At 39.0% G+C, this 18820-nt stretch overlaps 3 protein-coding genes and 4 non-coding genes across 7 annotated transcripts; 1 reads left to right on the top strand and 6 right to left on the bottom strand.

Moving 5' to 3' along the window:
- Nucleotides 1-834: 834 nt before the first annotated feature.
- LOC128379672 (small nucleolar RNA SNORD35) lies at nt 835-918 on the bottom strand. The gene has a single exon (XR_008323442.1). It is a non-coding gene; the product is annotated as a small nucleolar RNA SNORD35 (small nucleolar RNA).
- Nucleotides 919-1293: 375 nt separating this feature from the next.
- Nucleotides 1294-3930, bottom strand: rps11 (ribosomal protein S11). Its single transcript, XM_053338631.1, has 5 exons — nt 3870-3930; nt 3282-3422; nt 2727-2802; nt 1870-1999; nt 1294-1481 (listed from the first exon to the last, which is right to left on the bottom strand). The coding sequence occupies exons 1-5, from the start codon at nt 3882-3884 to the stop codon at nt 1358-1360; spliced, it is 486 nt and encodes a 161-aa protein (XP_053194606.1). The 5' UTR covers nt 3885-3930; the 3' UTR covers nt 1294-1357.
- On the bottom strand, nt 1580-1661 carry LOC128379675 (small nucleolar RNA SNORD35). The gene has a single exon (XR_008323445.1). It is a non-coding gene; the product is annotated as a small nucleolar RNA SNORD35 (small nucleolar RNA).
- LOC128379676 (small nucleolar RNA SNORD35) lies at nt 2110-2193 on the bottom strand. Its single transcript, XR_008323446.1, has one exon. It is a non-coding gene; the product is annotated as a small nucleolar RNA SNORD35 (small nucleolar RNA).
- On the bottom strand, nt 3000-3081 carry LOC128379674 (small nucleolar RNA SNORD35). The gene has a single exon (XR_008323444.1). It is a non-coding gene; the product is annotated as a small nucleolar RNA SNORD35 (small nucleolar RNA).
- Nucleotides 3931-5681: 1751 nt separating the features above from the next.
- LOC128378437 (apoptosis regulator BAX-like) lies at nt 5682-9358 on the top strand. The gene is made up of 6 exons (XM_053337956.1): nt 5682-5712; nt 6403-6451; nt 6927-7085; nt 7201-7336; nt 7787-7891; nt 7993-9358. Exons 1-6 carry the CDS (start codon nt 5682-5684, stop codon nt 8089-8091), a joined length of 579 nt encoding a protein of 192 aa, XP_053193931.1. The 3' UTR covers nt 8092-9358.
- A 1142-nt stretch (nt 9359-10500) lies between these two features.
- On the bottom strand, nt 10501-18820 carry map3k14a (mitogen-activated protein kinase kinase kinase 14a). Its single transcript, XM_053338814.1, has 16 exons — nt 18552-18820; nt 16572-16829; nt 16420-16483; nt 16101-16323; nt 15354-15737; nt 15075-15209; nt 14844-14973; nt 14275-14403; nt 12931-13035; nt 12676-12833; nt 12406-12556; nt 11973-12284; nt 11780-11889; nt 11261-11399; nt 11053-11153; nt 10501-10946 (listed from the first exon to the last, which is right to left on the bottom strand). Exons 2-16 carry the CDS (start codon nt 16813-16815, stop codon nt 10785-10787), a joined length of 2547 nt encoding a protein of 848 aa, XP_053194789.1. The 5' UTR covers nt 16816-16829; nt 18552-18820; the 3' UTR covers nt 10501-10784.

Genomic DNA, 18820 nt, shown 5'->3' with positions numbered 1-18820 from the left:
TGGTGGCCTGATTTGTTCAATTTGAAAAAACATGTTATGAACCAACAGGGGGCGCTGCAGAATACAGGAATATACACAGATCCCAAGAATTTCTGGCAACAGGGCCATAAATGAATGTGAATTTTTTGATATTGTGTTCAGTCTACAAGTTTGCACATTATAAAGTTTTCAATACAGAAAACAAATAGTGTTCATATATGTCGTTGTTCCACTTTATTGCACACACTCCACTTATCTCTGTATATTACTTCTACATTTATAAACTGATTTGCCTTGCACGTGATGAAGCTTTTTTGGTCAACCACTTTGTAGGATCTTTAGATTGTAAAGTACATCATATTTTCATAGCGTTGGATATTCACCCTTCACCATAAAGCACAAGTCTTGTTTTTTTTAAGTCTCAGATTTTAGGTCAGTTAGGCTAATTATGATAATGTTCAAACTGTTGGTTTCGTGTTCTCCCCAGTTGCCTTTTCTCCATAAATAAAGATATGAGAATGTGTGTAATGTATTGTTAATTATGTAAAAACTGATCACTGATACTTCTTCAGCACTGTATCATCTTTAGCAAGGGAGAGGGTCCTTTATACATGTCATGGCAGTCTGCTCTTCAATTTCCATCAGCCATTGCATTGGTCTTATAATAGGGATGAAATTCTGAAGTGCCATTTCTTTTAACTTCTTTTACAGAGTTACACACTAGATAGTCATGCTTGTGTACCTATTACCTTGCCACTCTTAGGGGGGGGGGGGGGGGGGGTGTTAATGGGAGAGATCAGAACTTCTTTAACTGAACAAGACCAAGCTAAGATCAAGATTCAATTACACATTACATGAGCTGCATCAGTGTTGCCATAAGGCATTTTCGTCAAAGCTCTGAGAGCTTGGAAGACCATCGTGAGAAATACATCATTTGCAGCCAATGTCAAATTATAAACAGTGATTTTTTTGGGGGGGGGGTGACCTATACTTTCATAGAAATAAAAATTCTACTTTAAGTTTTTGATTTTAGTCTAAATTTTCACATTCCACTTTTAATATATGGCAATTTTTTTGGCAAGTCTGAACTACATGGTGTTCAAAATTAACTCCAATTAATCCAACACACATAAATTCCCTTTATTTCATGGATAGTCCATCTCAACTTGTACCACCACATCTTTTCATTATACACCAATATACTTAGGAATAAAAAAATAAACTACCATAAAGTAAAACAGCACATGTATGATTTATAGTTCTAAATCAAAAAGGGGTTGAGAGTTGGACTAAGAAAAACAATCAGAATGCCAATTTAAACAAGATTTTCTTTATTTGACAGTGAGACGAGTCTTCCTGCTCACAGTCACCTACACACTTAAAACTTCTGGAACTGCTTCTTGGCTCCAGCAGCCTTTGTCACTTTGAGGACATTGAACCTCACAGTCTTGCTGAGTGGTCGGCACTCTCCGACGGTCACAATGTCTCCAACGGTGACGTCTCTGCAGAAAAAGACCACAATTAGACAGGTCAGAACTTCTCTCTTTAACTGTACAAGAAGCTAAGATCAAGATTCAACTACATATTGATTAGAACGATTAGAGCTGCATCAGTGTTGCCATAAGGCATTTTCGTCAAAGCTCTAAGCTTGGAAGACCATCGTGAGAAAAACATCATTTGCAGCTCCATATGTCAATAAATTAATATTAATTTTCAAAACAGGAATCAATGGTAGGCTACAATTGTGAAATGAAACACCATTTTTACAGACCTTTCATACACAATGTTTTAAAATAGCCATGTCTGGGGACTAAAACTTAAAATTTCTGATTGTCTTGCTTGCTGTGACTTTAAGGAACCCTAATTCACAACATATGAAAGGTGCCGTACCTGAAGCAAGGTGACAGATGGACAGAGATGTTCTTGTGCCTCTTCTCAAAGCGGTTGTACTTGCGGATGTAATGCAGGTAGTCACGTCTGATAACGATGGTCCTCTGCATCTTCATTTTGGTCACCACACCTATAGACCACAAACAAACAGAATTAAGACTCTCCACAACAATGTTTAACAGCTGTTCATGGATACTCCCATGGTCAAAACACTAGGCTTTGAAACATAAAAATGTGACTGTCACAACATCAGTGTTGCCATTAGGCGTTGTCGTCAGAACCCTGAGGGCTTGGAAGACCATCGTGAGAAAAACATCATTTGGAGGACAGTAACAGGAATCAATTTAGAGTTTGCAGCAAGTTGACTTTTAAAGTCAGTGTCTGATTTGGGTTGCTTTACCTGCATCTGTACAAGTAACTGTTGACTTGCTGGCAGGAAAACCGCACACAGAGCCAAAACTGATGCATCAATACTCATCAGTACACAAAAACTGTAACCACGGTGGATATCACTTCCCACAAAGTGTAGGAATTGGCACACTATATTCAACTTACATTCAAAAGGCTTTTAGTCTCCAGGATGAGGAACCCTCCACTGCCTGGTCTTGTTACGTAATCTGTGATTGTGTTCTTGAACACAATATGTTTCTGGATCACATACAAGATCGTTGCATTAAAGAGAATAACCATTGTACAGTTTTACATACTTTTGAGTATTGATTGGTCACCATGTGTCCAGTTTGATTATGAAGCAGTGTGATTTTTCCACACAGCAAGTTAACAGGAAACCATACAAAAGCATTGCTGCGACGCACCAAACCAGCACCGATGAGAACGTGTTTAAATGTTTAACTGACCAGAGAGGATACGGCCACGGATGGAGACATTTCCAGTGAAGGGGCATTTCTTGTCAATGTAAGTGCCATCAATAGCCTGGAAAGAAAAATATAGTTTTGTTAGTATTTTCACAATGTTGAGTGTCTATAAATTAAGTTGAAGTATGTGGTCTGGACCTGCTCTATGTGAAAAGTGCCTTGAGATTACTTTTGTGATTTGGCACTATATAAAAAATTGAATTAAAATTGGTAGAAGTATTAGAAGCTACTCAATAGATTAGTTTATGTTGGCTGGTGGCTGCATCAGTGTTGCCATAAGGCATTTTCGTCAAAGCTCTGAGCTTGGAAGACCATCGTGAGAAAAACATCATTTGCAGCTAAATATAATGTCAATAAATGTAAATACCAGCCATTTAAATTATTAGCAGTATTTGGCTGGTGCTAATCTTGAGCCCTGGTCAGATCTCCTGACGGATAGGAAAACCAGTAACAAGAAAAAAACATTTACAGCATACAAATCTAGTGACTCCTATCTTTGCATCGCTTTTGGAGACATTTCTGGACAGTTCGTGTTACCTCTCTTGGGGTTTTGAAGCCAAGCCCGACACTTTTGTGGTAGCGGGGGAGCTTTTCTTTAGCCTCCTTGCCACCATCAGCGACCAGAACACGCTTCTTGTTCTGGAAGATGGTGGGCTGTTTCTGATAAGCCCTCTCGGTCTGTGGGACAACAAGGAGAAACAAATTAAGATCTGGCACATGGAAACCACGTTAACTCGTTTTCTGGCCTGGCTAGCAGGACCAAGAATTATAAAGTTACTTCCTCTTATAGACACTTGCGAACACCCTTAGCTGAAACATTATCGCCTCAACTTAAATACAAGGAATAGCGTTTTAAATTGGAGTCATACAGGCTGTAAATGACACAATTACACAAAGCAGGATGCTAAATGAGGAGGCTAAATGAGTTAGCATCCCGGCTAGTCACACGAGGGTCGGCTAAGCGGTAACATACTCCTAATATTAAAGCCTGCATGTGGTTTTAAATGGCTCATAAACGTGCATAAGGACAATATAAAGACACATGCTAAGCATTGACTGACTAAAATGTTTATTAAAACGTGAATATATCGACTTAAATTCACCACGCCGTCTCTCTGAACGTACTTGTGCGTCCGCCATCTTTGCCTGCCGAGTCGTAAAGAGGCCTGTACAATCGCGCGACGGACGGAAGAGCACTGGGTGCAGGAAATGACTTCAACGAAGGCGGGGCTTAAAAATAAAATCAGATCAAAAATATGTTTCTTCTTTTTATAAATTTTACTAAAGCACATCCTAATAACAAATCATTGGTTATTAGGATAACCAATGATTTGTTATTTTCAGTCTAATCTTTCACAAGGCGTCATCCATAATTAGTTAGAAATTAAAGAATATGACATACAAAAAAAAATCAAATAAAGATAATAAATAAACAAGATTAGAATAAAAGTCAAAAAAATATAAATAAGTACATAAATAATTACATAGATAAATGAATAAATACAAATTTTGGGGTTCATATATATTTTAGTCAGAGATTTAATGAAATGGTGTTCCATAGTGGTTTATTAATTTATTAATTTCTTTCTGTTGTTGCTGTTTGCCAATTTAAATAAAGAGTTAAATTCTAGGAGGAAAGGTGCAATTCTAGATGGTATTTTGAAGAACAAAACAATTTGGCAGGAAGAATGATAAAAATTAATAAGGTATTCTGCAGCATTATTCTCTGACTTATAGTAGAAGATGATAACTTTGAGGTTAAAAGAGTATGCAGAGTTGAGAGCTTCAGAAAGGTGAAACTCCAGATCAGATCAGTCCAATTTATATATTCTTTTTGATATTTCACATTCAAATAACATGTGTGAGATTGTGTCTGTATAATGTTTACAAAAAGTGCAAGAGACATCAATATTCATGAACTTACCAATAAGATGATTAGTGGGGTAAACTTTATGTAGGATTTTGAAGGATAGCCTATATCTTTAGCTTTGTTTGTGATACAGTACTTATAAGGCAAAAACCAAGCCCTTCTCCAATTTATGTTTTCAATTTTTAATCTCTGGAAAAACTTGCCTCTGGGTCCAATCTTATTTCTTCTTTAAAATGATTGGTGAATATGTTTATTGTTACACTTTTTATCTGTCAGTTCAACACCATCCAACAATAGAGAAGGCTGTCTCTTTGACAGTTTGATTGGTAGAAAGTTACACTTCAAAAGAAAAGAAAGTAATTTGGGATGACATACCATATTGAATCCGGAATTTTAAGACAGCTTTTTAGCCGAACTGCAGTGAATGGATCTATAAAACATCAACACCACATGAGCTCATCGGCCATTGATGTAACGTCAAGGTGTCACTTAAGTCACATCAGCTTAAGAGAAGGTTAGTAAATCTTATTCTTTTACTGCCATCCAGTTTCATTTGTAACAAACGAATAATGACTTGTTATGGCAAAAATAATGGCTTAATTATTCAAAATAATGAGATAGTACCTCAAAATAATGAGATACCTCAAAATAATGAGATAGTACCTCAATGAGATGCTAAATCATAAGATTATTTTGAGATAGTTTCTCATTATTTTGAATAATTATAAGTCATTATTTTAATAGTTTCTAATTATTTTGAGATTATGTCATTATGTTGAGGCACTATTATTTTGAAATTACTAAATCATTATTTTGAGATACTAAATCACTGTTTTGATAATAAGTCATTATATCCCAGATATCTTTTCCCATGTTGTGTTATACTTTCCTATTGTTGTAAAACATTGTCTGCAAATTTTCTTTATACTTTCTTTCTTTCTTTCTTTCTTTCTTTTTTTTTCTTTTTTCTTTTTTTTTACCGCCATCCGGTTTCAGTTGCGACAAACAAATAAAAAAAAGTGGTCACATGATTGTACGGAAGCAGCAGATCAAAACAGGACAACAAGATGGCATCACACCCGGGAGGAGGCGATAAAGGTAGCAACAGCAATACTATCAAATTAAACCTTACCCTGACAGTGTTGGCAACAGAGTGGTACACATAGATAATTTGGCGCTTTAATCTGTTAATTCGTGTTGTGTGGTGGTTGCTCGTTTTGCTCGCTAGCAGCTGACATTAGCTGAACTCAGGTTAGCTCGGAAGCTAAAGGCTAGCGAGCAGTCACTTGGCGTGTTTTTACAGAGAGCTTAGTCAGAGCCAGACAACAATAACTGTGCATGAGTAATACGATTTGAACTAAAACCGAAACATACTCATGAGGAGACTAATGTTACATCCTTTCACATCGAACATGTCAAAATTGATGTCCTTTTTTTTTTAGCCACAGCTGTACCAAACTTTAGCAAATTAACTTAATGTTTGCGAACAAATAACTCTTTAGCACATGTGTTGCCTTTGTCTACAGGAAATCTCTCTCTCGTTATAGTTACTGTTATATGAAAACAGATACAAATAGGTTATTTTTGTACCCATTGTTATAAATGTAGATAACTCAATATAAATAAACTCATTAAGTGTAGGTGGTTAAATTCAGATATACAGTGACACTAAATATACAGTCATATCAGCTCAAACTATTCATTAACCTATGTGTGTGTTATATGAGAAGATTGAAGTTGTAAAACCGTTGATCCATGGATGATTTAACACTGACCTTTGTCTTTCAGGAAATAGTAAAGAGCAGATACTGGAAGTAGGAGCTGTTTTGTTAAAAGAGTAAGTTCACACTTTACACCTTGACCTCGCATTACTAGGGCTTGGTGTCAGTATTTGATACCATTTAAGGTAGCAACTGAAATAAATTGATAACAAGTAGTATCATAAACGTCCCCTGTCAAACAATACCTGCAATTGATCCTTTTCGCACCCACAGCCACAAAATATTACTGTGATTTATGCCGTGACCCACATGCTGATTTTGAGCATTTTGTATTTAATAAATGATAATTGGAAGACTTTCAAATGAATTTGTGTAAAAACCATTTAAATGTGGAGGAGTAGTGGCAATGTAATGCTTCTATTCACATGATGGGTATGGGGTTAAGTACTCAATTGATATCGGTATCACTTTAAGGGTACTTGGATTGGTACTAGTTTTGTAACTTTTTAAACAATACCCAACCCCACTCATTACTGAACTGAGCAGACGAGTGACATCATACTTATTGTCTGTCTTCATCCACCCATGTAGTTTCATCTTCGAACGTGTTCGGCGGCATGGAGACGACAGCGCTGTAGTGACAAGGGCACAGCTGGGCGGAGGAGAGCTGTGTGACCCAAACCACAAAAAGCTCGCTCAGTGCCTGCAACAGATCGGAGATGAGCTGGATAGCAATGTAGAGCTCCAAAGGTAGGCTACTTGTCTAGCGTTTTAGTCCCATCTAATTCCGCACGTGGATAATCATGAATTTACAAGATTTTATCATTAATTACTGTCTGTAATTGCTTAATGTTGTTTTTCCCAGTATGATAAACAACTCCTCACTCAGTCCAACGAAAGACATGTTCCTGAAAGTTGCCATTGAGATCTTTTCAGATGGAAAATTCAACTGGGGCCGGGTCGTTGCACTGTTCTACTTTGCCTGTAGACTTGTTATCAAAGTGAGTGAAGCAGCTCCCTCATACCCCATTTTACTCAAAAAAAGGTTTGACAAATGTATTATGGAATTTTGAGCTGCAGCAGACAACCTCATATTCTTGTTCTCATTATCAAATGTATTGATTATCTTATCTATATTGTTTGATTGGTTAAAATATCAGACAAAGGTGAAAAATATTGATCCCTGTGTCCCATAGCCCAAGGTGACTTCTTGTTTGTCCACAACAATCTACAGCTCAAAAATATTCATATCACTGTCATTGAAGGATCAAGAAGAGAGAATTTTTACTTTTTTTTTTCTGTAAAAGAAATGACCCCAAACAATAATCAATTATCAAAATAGTTGACCATTAGTTTAATATGTGACAACTAATCAATTGTTGCAGCTCTAACAGAACTAGTGTTGTAAAGTAAAGTAAAGTATAACACAGCCTCTTTCCACACCCTCTTAGGCTCTTGTGACCAATGTTCCTGATATCATCAGGACAATTATCACTTGGACCATGGACTACCTCCGGGAACATGTGATCAATTGGATCAGGGACCAAGGCGGCTGGGTGAGGAGCTAAATAACAACTTCAGTCCAAAATAATCATAAATTAATTTCTAACTTTTATGACACGTGTTAATATTCATGCCTGTTGTTCCTGGCTTTTAGGAAGGCATTCGCTCCCACTTCGGCACTCCCACATGGCAAACGTTGGGCGTCTTCTTGGCGGGTGTTCTCACCACTGTCCTAGTCATTCGCAAATTGTGAGGGGTATATGAAGAGGCGCCAGCGGAAAGATGAGAGTAACTGCAATAATGGGGAACTGGGGACAGGAAGAGGACCAGGGAAACAGAAAGAAGCTGTGGCATAGTGAACGAGTTGACCAGGAAGAACTTGCATTTGGATACAAGGAAGCTCTCTTCGCATCTGCCTCCCATTCCTTTCTAAGAATTGGGAGTTGGACTTAATGCACTGTCGCACCCATAATCCCTATGCTGCCAAGGAAGTTAGGGGGAGGTTGGGGGGTGGAGAGGTTGTCAGACTTGAACAGGGAATGCATTTTAAGTAATTTATTTTTTACTTGGTACATATAAAAAAAAAAAAAAAAGTCACTGCATTCTGTTTCTGCCCTAAATGTGGAAATGTATACAAACTGACACGTTTCCTCTTTGCGTTATTTTCATTGTAGTTATATTTTTGTTTCTGTTCAACTTTTTCTTATCTTTTTGCTTTCTCTCTATATCCCTTTTCATCATGTCCGTATGCTTAAGAATGCATCATCATCTGTATTTGTGAGTGATTACTGGTGTAAATCTGTAATTGATCTGCTGGCAAAGAACTTGATGGAGAGTGGTCTCATTCCATCAAGTTTAAAAAAAAAAAAAAAAAAAATTACAAACATTTTTGCAAACAATTATTAGATTTACCAAGAAGATGATAAAGATGAAGTTAAATCACACTTCAAAAACCATAACCTTGTATATCAGTGAATCATAATTTGAAGTGCCAGTTTAAAAATAGGAACCTCAGCAATTTGACAGTAAACAATTTGAATTCCTCTTTTGAGAAACAATCAATCATATGCTGCCGTTTTGCAGTTTGACCAGCATTGTGACCTTAATGTGGCTCACACAAAGATAAACCCTGCCTATCAATATTTGTCTGTGCTGCGATCTGAGCCACTTGTCACGTATTGACATTTCCTGTGGCCTATGAAAGACGTTGCACTGCAGAGACAAAAAGCACTGGACTCACAGATACTTACCTCACTTTTTACACAATTTCAGAGTACTGTATTTTTCACATGATTTTTTCAAACTGCAATCTTATCTCCGCAGAAAAGGCCGTTTTATACATTTAATTGTTTGTCAGTGCCTTGGTGTTTTTTTTACTATGAAGTCACTTTGATATAGTGAAATTTTTTCTCCTGTTTTCTATCACATTTGCAAAGCCAGAATTTGTTTCAAGTCCCCCCAAAAATCCTTTTGCAGTGATATGTCTGTTGTATTATGAAAAATAAATCTTTTAACTCTTACTCTGGATTTTCACTAATGAACTAAGGACTTAAGCATATATGTATTAAACATTTTACAGTGACACCACCATGAAATAATTGGTTATAATGCATGATTAAATCATTTGACCAGAGCTAGATTTCAAGAGCTGCTTTAGCATTCAGAACATGTTCTCATATTTGCTATTTTAACTGCATTGATAGTATTTAAATCAATCTAATTTAGTCTTGTGGGAGCTATTTAAGGATAAGACATTGGGTTATTAAAAACAATATGTCTAAGTTAAGGGCTTGACTCTGCATTTAAAAGTTTTGTGTGTCATTGTAAAAATAAGTAATATTTGTACCCATCTCTACATTGTAGCAGGGATCTTTGTGGCTTTATGTCCACACATTAAATGTTAAGCTAGCTGTGTGGAGTCTAACAGAGAGACTCATTCAGGCTGTAATTTCCCTCAGGTGATAGCCACCAGTGTTAATTATTAAATGCACATCAGTCAGGGTACAGTGTATAGTTATTTGATGATAATTTACTTCATCCTATACCCCCTGAACCCAGCCATAGAGTGCCCAATGACTATCCTTACTATAAATGTCAGTGATCTTACCACTACATATTGCTTGTGTACAAGTAAATATTCTTATCTGAGGTGGTGCTCAAGGAAAGGTCAGGGCATCACAAAACCACTGACATTCAATCTCTAGGGTTCGTGAATATCCACAGCAAATGTCATGGATATCTGGGCACTACAGACGTTTTCAAGAATTAGCAAGACCAAACTGTTGTAACGGTTAGAAGAAAGTCCAAAGGTCATCAGTTCATCACAAGTTGGGGAAACTGGAGAACTAAATTTAATGAGAATCTGGTTTGTAGTTGTCTTGCTGGGATCAAAGTTTTCTGCAGATGTACAGAAAGACTAAGCTCACAGCCTGGGGTTAATACAGTATTCAAAGCCTGGAAATGTCAACTGCTATTTTGATCTACCTTTGCATTGTCTTGTTAAGTAAGTATGTAACATATGTATATAATAATAAAGTATTTAGACTACACAGAAATGTCACTGAGTAGAAGGTGAACTAACTAATCAATATGATGATATAACAGGTTTGATTGTGAATGAATTGAATGTGACATCAATGATGTATCAGACATTTTGTAGGGCTCATTATAATGTTTAATGGCTCAATGTAAACATGCAATAAGGAAACATGTAAACATCACAGTGGTTAAAATGAACTGTGCTTTGAGTTATGAGCATGTAACAGACAAAGGGCTAAATAGTTTTCACACATGATGGCTTTTAAAGACGCAAGTTTGTTTAAAAAGAAATTTTTTTAAACCTCAGTGATAGTATGGCTCTAATGCAACAAGACAAATGAAAGAATTTCAAAGATTTCAACAGTGGTACAACAGTTAATATGACAGCTGATAGATGCATTGTGGGCTCTATCTTGTTTCCAGCACCCCGTCTCTGATCCTCCATCTCCAGGCAGGGTTGAAGTCTGGAGCAGGAACACAGCAGAGCTCCAGCCCGGATTCCTGAACCTCCTCATCGTGAGCGATGTGCTGGCCCTGCTGTGTCTCCAGAGTGAAAACCCTCTCGGAGATCTGAAAAAAAGAGATACACATTAGCATTAAACAAACGCAATCTTGCGCTTTACATAGACTAAGACCGACTAGAATGAACTGCTTAATTGAGCCTGCTAGGTCTCACCTGATCACTGATTCCAGTGGCGATGTGGCCCACCTTTACCCGCCGAGTCTCTCTGATCCGGATGTTTTTCCTGTTGAAATCTCTGATGCAGACATCCACCCCTGAGCCAATCACAGAACAGAGATAGAGAAAAATGTATCACATTACAATTTGGTACCATTTTAACTAGTTTTAAACAGGAGAGACATGAATGTTTTATTTATGTTACCTTCAAAACAGCAGGGTCGTGGTAATTGAGTGTGAACCAGCCAATCCATACTGAAATCTTGCCCATCCGGCTGACTGTTGTAGGAAAAGACACCAGAGCTGAAGTCATCTCCTGGGCTCAGGGACCAGCGGCCGGAGTCCTAAATATTGGTTAAAAAAACAAAGTAGAATAATAAGTTTATAAATACTTTGTCCTAAATGGATGAACATCATTGTATACATGGGCCCCATTTCAGAATAGTTTAACAATTTTGACATGGTAAACCATTAAGCATGGATGTTTCAGATGTTAACCCTAAGTTAAAAATGAGCTTTAATATCCAATTTGCAAGTGTTGGTGTCCACAAAAAAGGTTTCCTTTGGTAAAAAATTGGGTCAAATTGGTCAAAATTGGGATGTACAACATATATAGCAATAAGACTGAAGATTTGGGGCTGAATTGAAAATAACTGTATAACTGTATTCATCTGTTCCTACTCTCACTGCAAGAACTTAACATACAACATAAACTTTGGTGTACCTTTTTGTCCCATGGCTCCCGATTAGAATAAGGGTCACTGCTGAGACAAGACAGGAGTTGCTCCTGCTTCTCAGGAGAATGAAGCTGGGACAGACTGTACATGTAGAAATCTGCACACAAACAGAAAAACAATGAGTCTAAACGTACAGTGCATTTGACACAAGAAAAATAAGAAAACTGAGTGAAACCTCACCTGTCTCCAGTTTACGTAGCTCAAGTTCAGAAACAGTGGTGCTCTTGTGATTTGTCTCAGAAATAAGCCTTTGTTGACTGAGAGGTTTCCCTTGCTCTGACTTATCAGAATCAGCCTCCTCCTCTTCCTCATCATCGATATCCTCCTCCTTCACACTCCTCTGAGCTGTTATCACGTTGTCAACAGACTCTTGATGTTCTTCATCCACAGAGTTAACACTGCTATCAATGAGTTGCAGAAAGTCAGGAGGCTTGTTGGCAACATACAGCGGCTCTGTGTAGGGTCTCTTGACTGGGTTGGTGAGTCCTCCAACTGCAATCACGCAAATACAATATGTTACAAACTGTAAGTGTTAATGCATTACTGGCATTTATACATATAATATATATATATATATGCAGACAAGGAAAAAATGCAGTGCAGCTTTTGTTACCTTCTTTCAGAGCTCTGTCTGTTTTTTCTTTGAGGTCAAACACTGATGCTCTTTTAACTGGATCTTTCTGGAGCCCTGCCTTGATAACTTCAGCCGTAAGAGGGTTACAGTCAGGTGGGATCTCTCTCAGAGGAGGAGGCTCATTAGCAATCTGTAACGATCACAAAATGAACTCAATCAGGGTCTGATGTGAATACAGTGAAGAGCATACTAGAACATGCATAATTAAACAGCAGGGTGTAGTGGTCTGTGGGTCTCTGGGTAGGATACCTTCAAGTAAAGTATACAGGTGTAGTATCGAGTCCAAGGTTGACACCCATTGAGCATGTGCAGTAACATACAGCAGCTGCTCCACACATCTGCTTTGGCTCCACGGGGTTCCCCTTTCACAATTTCAGGGGCCATGTGGGTCTCTGTGCCTTTCAGATCTGCATTGAATTACATTGAGAAAACAGTCAATTAAGACATGAAAGTGGATACGTTACACCTCTTAATAATGGAATGGCTGAAGTGACAGTTTTTTACCTTTGGACCCACTGAGGCTCTGTCCCTGATTGTCAAGTCTCTCTGCATGTCCAAAGTCGCACAGGAAAGTGTCTCTACCGTCCTCCGACAGTAACACGTTGTCAGCTGTGGGACACAAGCAGATTCAATCCATTGCATTAATCTCAACACTGCTCAGTACTTGTACAGTGGAGTTTATGGATGACATAATTAGAAACAGAGCAGCTGCACAGACATAAAACAGCCCACAGACAAAGGAGCACAATAAAGCGGAATGAATATGAAGTCATTGAGGGACAGCTGCTCTAGAAAACACTTTAATGTGGAATGAATGTAGAGACTAGTAACAAACAGAAAGAAGATAGAAATGTGGCATTATTTCCTTGTTACTCCTAAAGCATTACAAACACCAGGTGGCGCCTGAGCCACAATCATGCTGTTTGTGCTTCCTCAAAGTTTTTGTTAGTTTTTTGCTTCCTTTTAACTCTCTCTGAGTTTTTCCTTTTAAAAAAATGTTTTTATTACTTTCCTCCCACTTTATCTTTTTCCTTCTCTCTGCCCTTGTACTCATTCTCCCCATGTTCTCTCACTGACTACTTCCTGCTCTTCGTCCCATCCCCCCCCTTCTGTTTCGCTCTTCTCACTCTGTGCACATGCGCCGTTTCTAAAGAGCAGCGGTGAGTCACACTGTGGGAAATTCCCAGCTTGCCGTCTTCTCTGTGGTAGTCTAGTTTCACAACACAGGTGCTGAAGATCAAATCTAGACTGTATCTATGACACTTGTGTTCCACACAACAGCTGCACGAAAAGACTCAAAATCCTCCGATGAGAACTAATTAGAAATCTGATTTACTACTTACTGTTTTTGTTTTCCACCAGGTACCACAACAAGTAAAAGTCAAGCTGACACATTTTGTTTTACTGTTATTACTATTGTGCCACTTTGATCGGTCTTACAATTCATCTTGAAAGTGTTTATGGGCTGTTGCCAATATCTGATGCATGTGTTTAGGTGTAATCTCATATGTTAATATTTTTGTCCTAACGCTGGCATTTTAGATAACCGGCTGACGCTCATATCCGATCAAACTTCGAGGTAGTGGGCTGTATAAAAACAACATATAAAATCAGTGATCTTTGTCTCTTCCATACCTTTAAAAAGCTAATGGTGGTTAAACAGGTTCAGGCCAAACTGTTGTAACAGTACTGTATCTCTTTAGAAATCTGTTATAATGGATCTGCTTCCATGTGGTGAAAGGATACAGTTACAAGATACTAAAATCTACTTTCAACAGAGCATTCATTTTTGTTTTGATTTTTTTAGATCAGTAATTTAACTAAAACGTAGAATATACCAAACTATACCTTTAATATCTAGATGAGCAACTTTTTTCTTCATCAGGTATTCCAGCGCTGCTAAAACCTGTGAGTGGTAGTGGAGACTTAGGTCCTCTTGCAGTCGTCCCTGCTCCACTATCAGCTGTCCCAAAGATCCTGGAATAACAAAATAAGGTCAGACCAGGACAATGACTATGCCTTGTTAATTTTTACCAATATGCTCCATCTGATTCAACTTTTCCGTCTGCTGTTATGGCCTGTGAAGAAACCTAACTTTGATGACAGGAAAAAACTTGAAGGTGTGTCACTGTGTTTATCAAGCTGGCGTCTTCCATCCCAGATGTTTGGTGTAATTTGGACTGTGAGACTTCAAGGGAGCTCACCAGTCATTTCTAGCATCCCAGAACCACCCACTCCCACATCTCGATGCTAATCACATCCGTATTTCTGAACACTTGAACTTCGTTATCCTCATGTTGTACCTACTGTACATCTGTTTGCACTCAATTCATCACATGTTACGCTCCATCTCAACAGCAGCAGTGAGTACTGAGAGATTTTGCTGTGTGTAAAAGGCATAAAAGAGGCTTGTTTACCAGCTTTGTGGTCCATCAAGAACAAAACATTAGGCCCCTCTCTGACCACTCCAAAGAGTTCCAACACGCGGGGAGATCTGAGGGCACTCCACGCACCCACCTCCTCACTGTTAAACATCTTCAGAGCGACCTGTGAGGAAAGAAAGGGAAAAAAACAGTAAGCAATAACACAAAAACACTCTGAACCAGGCACTGAAGAAAGACCAAAGAGGGGGATATGCTCTGTGTTACCTTCTTGACAGCAAATTTGAAGCCAGTGTTGACATCTTGAGCACTGTGTACTTCGCCATAGGAGCCTTCCTTAATAAACTGTGGGAGGACGTACTCCCTTCCTTCCTTGTATTCCGAGTCAACTGGCTGGATTTTCTGATAAGACAAGAGAGTAACAAGTTAGTGCCTTGAGATTACTTTTGTTATGATTTGACGCTTTATAAATAAAGCTAAGAATAACATATGAATAAAGATTGAATAAAGACTATTCAGACACATAGAAAAGAAAGCAGAACATACATTGTTTTCAAAGATTAATCCCTCGTTGCAGTCAGAATCATGTGCTGATAAATCATCTTCGTTCTCTCTTGCTTCCCTCTCCACCTCTTTGAAAAAGGGGGCTGCGTAGCACCGCTCCCCCTGGCTGACATGGCCCCTGAGGCCAGCTAAAGCCAGCGAACAGTCTCCCACACTGCTGAGGGAGTCGCTGTCGTCCACATAGGAGTGGACACTGGAGAGGGTGCCGCCACAGACTTTGTTGCTCCAGATCAGAGGAGAGCAGCTGGACCCTAGGTTGTAGAGTTTGTTGTAGAAAGGAGGCCCTCTGTCCTGCTCCTCTGATCTTTCAATGCTGCTACAGCAAGAAGAACTGGGGTCGCTTGTCTCGCCAAGAGATGACTCTTCCTACAGGGGACGAATAAAAAACACGGTCCATCAGACTACAAGATGTTTACATTCTCAGGTGTGTTTGCTCAGGAGTTGAATGTTCAAGGCCATGAGATGCGGCTTTGTTAGAATCCAGTGATTCACTTCCACAACACAAGAAGGCTAGTGTTTGCATGCCGGCGTCTAGAGATTGAGCTTTAGACTGCCAAAGAATGTGGCAAATTGTCCTTGAAGATGATTCACAAGAAAAACACTGCAAACCCGCTCAGCTCTTTTAAGAATATGAAAGTATAGCATGCACCAACTAACTTCTTCTCCTCACCGTGAATACGTTTATTTACAAGACTCATTTGGATGAACAGAACAATCAAGAGTTCTTACCAAGATCTGGACCAGAGAATCTCCACTCTCCTGTTCAGGGACCCCAGAGGGCACTCGATGTCTGTGTCGTGGCTTCTCCTTATTCTTCTCCAATTTTTTCTTCCCCTTACGTTTTTGTCTTTTCCGGGTCTTCTTTTTTGGGGTGGGCTGAGTCGATGAGCTGCTCAGCTCCTGGACGGACGCTGTGGTTGGGCACGCCACGTTGTTGTGTTCAGACGGAGAACTGAGGGAAAAGTACAGTAACAGAGTGAATTCACATATGGCAATAAAAAAACACAAATATGAGGAGTGAAATGAAGACAATGTTGTAATCTAATACCTGTTGGTGTAATTGGCGTAAGTACTTCCACAGCCAGTTGGAGTAAACTGGTCGTGGGTTTCACCTGGGGAGAGCACAGTGTTAATGTTGAACTTTCACTGTTCTGGCACATTTATTTGATTTATTATACAAAATCTAAAGTGCATAATTACATTCAGCCTGGGCAATGATGGTTGAGGTCTTGAGTGGCGCTTCTCCAATTTGCTCTGCAGTCCCATGTGTAATGATTTTATTTATATGGGGCGGGTAGTCAATTTTTTTGTCCTTCCCCTCCTCCTCCTCCTCCTCTATCTCCTGGTCCGTGGTCGAGCAGGCTGAGTACGACCCCTTCAGCTCAGCCTGGGGTGACCCGGAGAAAGGTGCGGTAGAATTGAAAATCCTCTGCCTCACCGCCATTTCACCTGTTGGATCTTGAAAGAAAGAACATCATAAGCATTTGTAAGTCAAGTGTCTATAAACTTGTATTGGCCAGGTATACTGCCAAGTCAAGAAAATTTTGTTTTTTAATGACAATATTGGTCAAATAAGTAAGTAAATAATGAAAAGTTGCAATAACAAATAATGTCTGGGGCTGCAAAGTGGCTAGCTATATCAAATCAAATGTTTGTTGATTAGTGTCATTGACTGAAATATTGGCTGTGTTTCCTGAGATTGTTTTAAATGACAGCAAGTTTAAATATGCTTTTTTTTTGGCGTGCAAGTAGGCGAGTGGTTAGAGCGCATGCCATATACGCAGCCGACCCCGGTTCAAATCCCGATCGGAGGTCCTTTGCTGCATGTCACCCCCCTTCTCTATCCCATGTTTCCTGTCAATCTACTGATAAATAAAGACAAATAAAATCTTTAAAATAATATATATATATTTTACTGTGGAACTGAAATGCCAATTAGGCTCCTTTACAATTGGGACTTTCAAGGTTGTTAAACAAAAACTGCCTGCCATCACTAGAGAGTGACCTTTAACTTTATTCTTGTGAAAACCGCTTCCCCATAGTATAACAAAGAAGTTTACTATCAGCTAATACGAGAAAAACTGACTCATGACAACCCAGTACGTACTGTATATCTGTACATCCCTTTTTTTAAGACAAGTGTATCTATTGATTTATATTTGCTTGGTTTTACACCTTTGATTTTTAATGCATTTCTGAATGTTTTGTATGTATTTCCAAGCCAGAAATTTTTATTTTGTCATCTTCACGACAAGATCTTTACTCTTCTCCACAGAAATGTGCATTCACTCCAATGCAACAATGATAAGACATTTTCTTTTCCTGTGGTTAAATATTAGAATCTGCTTCTTCTTTTTATTTGACTGTGCCGTGCAAGTTCAGTATCAGAATGATCTCAAGCATCGGAAATGTACTGAAACTTTGAAAGTTTGCAGTGGGCAGATGAGACAGGAAATTCAACCCTGGCCTTGTTTTGACAGTTGCAACTGTGTCGTTGAAAGCAAGTACTCTGTTTCAGTCAAGAGGAAGTACACTACAGCACATTATGCATGGCGAGGTTGAATTTCCAATAAAGGTTTGCATGACTGACCGTCAGCTTAGAGGTCACAACTGTCAAAACACGTGTGACTGTAAAATCAGCACACTCACACACACTTATTATTTGCATTAAATGCTGTTTGAAAGACACAAACTGAGAATAAGGACCACAGTTGCAACTTGTTGCATCAGTGCATCGATTGCACTTAACCACAACTTCTCCTTGTCACTCAGTTCTGACTTGTACTGCATGTATGCATATAGATATTCTTGATAGAGATCATACCAGGATTAATACTGAGATCTTCAACAATGCAATACTAACTCTAACGAAAACCTGACATCAAACATCTGCTGGCAAATGTACTTAAATTTCAATTAAACCTAATGCAAAAGTTTAGGCTTTAGCAGTGTCTTTACCTTGCGTGCCGACTTCATGCACTCAAGACAAACAGAGTGTAGAACAAAGCACAGTCAATTGTCACTTCCTTCTTAAGACGTTGCCGGTACTCTGAGAGCACGGCAACACCACACCCCGAATGAATTTACGTGGAAAGGAAATAGAGAAAAAACCCACTCCAATAAACACAACCACAAAAACAACTTGTTGTGTGTGTGAGGCAGAGGGGCGTGTAGACATACCGACAGATGCCAATCTGATCTGTTGTCTCTCTCTCGCGTATCCGCTCTGTATAACCTGTCATCTACATTAGCAAAACTAGGCGCTCGCCGTTAAGTCTGCCTCGTCCTCCGTGCTCTGATTCTCCCTCTCTGCTCAGTCCCTGCCGCACTTCTCTGCTCTGCTTGATGCTGGCTCTCAGCCAACTGGGGGGAGGAGCTGGCTGACAGTGACTTATGGGAAATGCATCTCCGCTTCCCCATATTCCCCCCTCCCTCTGCTCTCTCCAACA

Source organism: Scomber japonicus, chromosome 18, assembly GCF_027409825.1.
Source record: "Scomber japonicus isolate fScoJap1 chromosome 18, fScoJap1.pri, whole genome shotgun sequence".
Lineage (NCBI taxonomy): Eukaryota > Metazoa > Chordata > Actinopteri > Scombriformes > Scombridae > Scomber > Scomber japonicus.
This window is presented reverse-complemented; position numbering and strand designations above follow the sequence as displayed.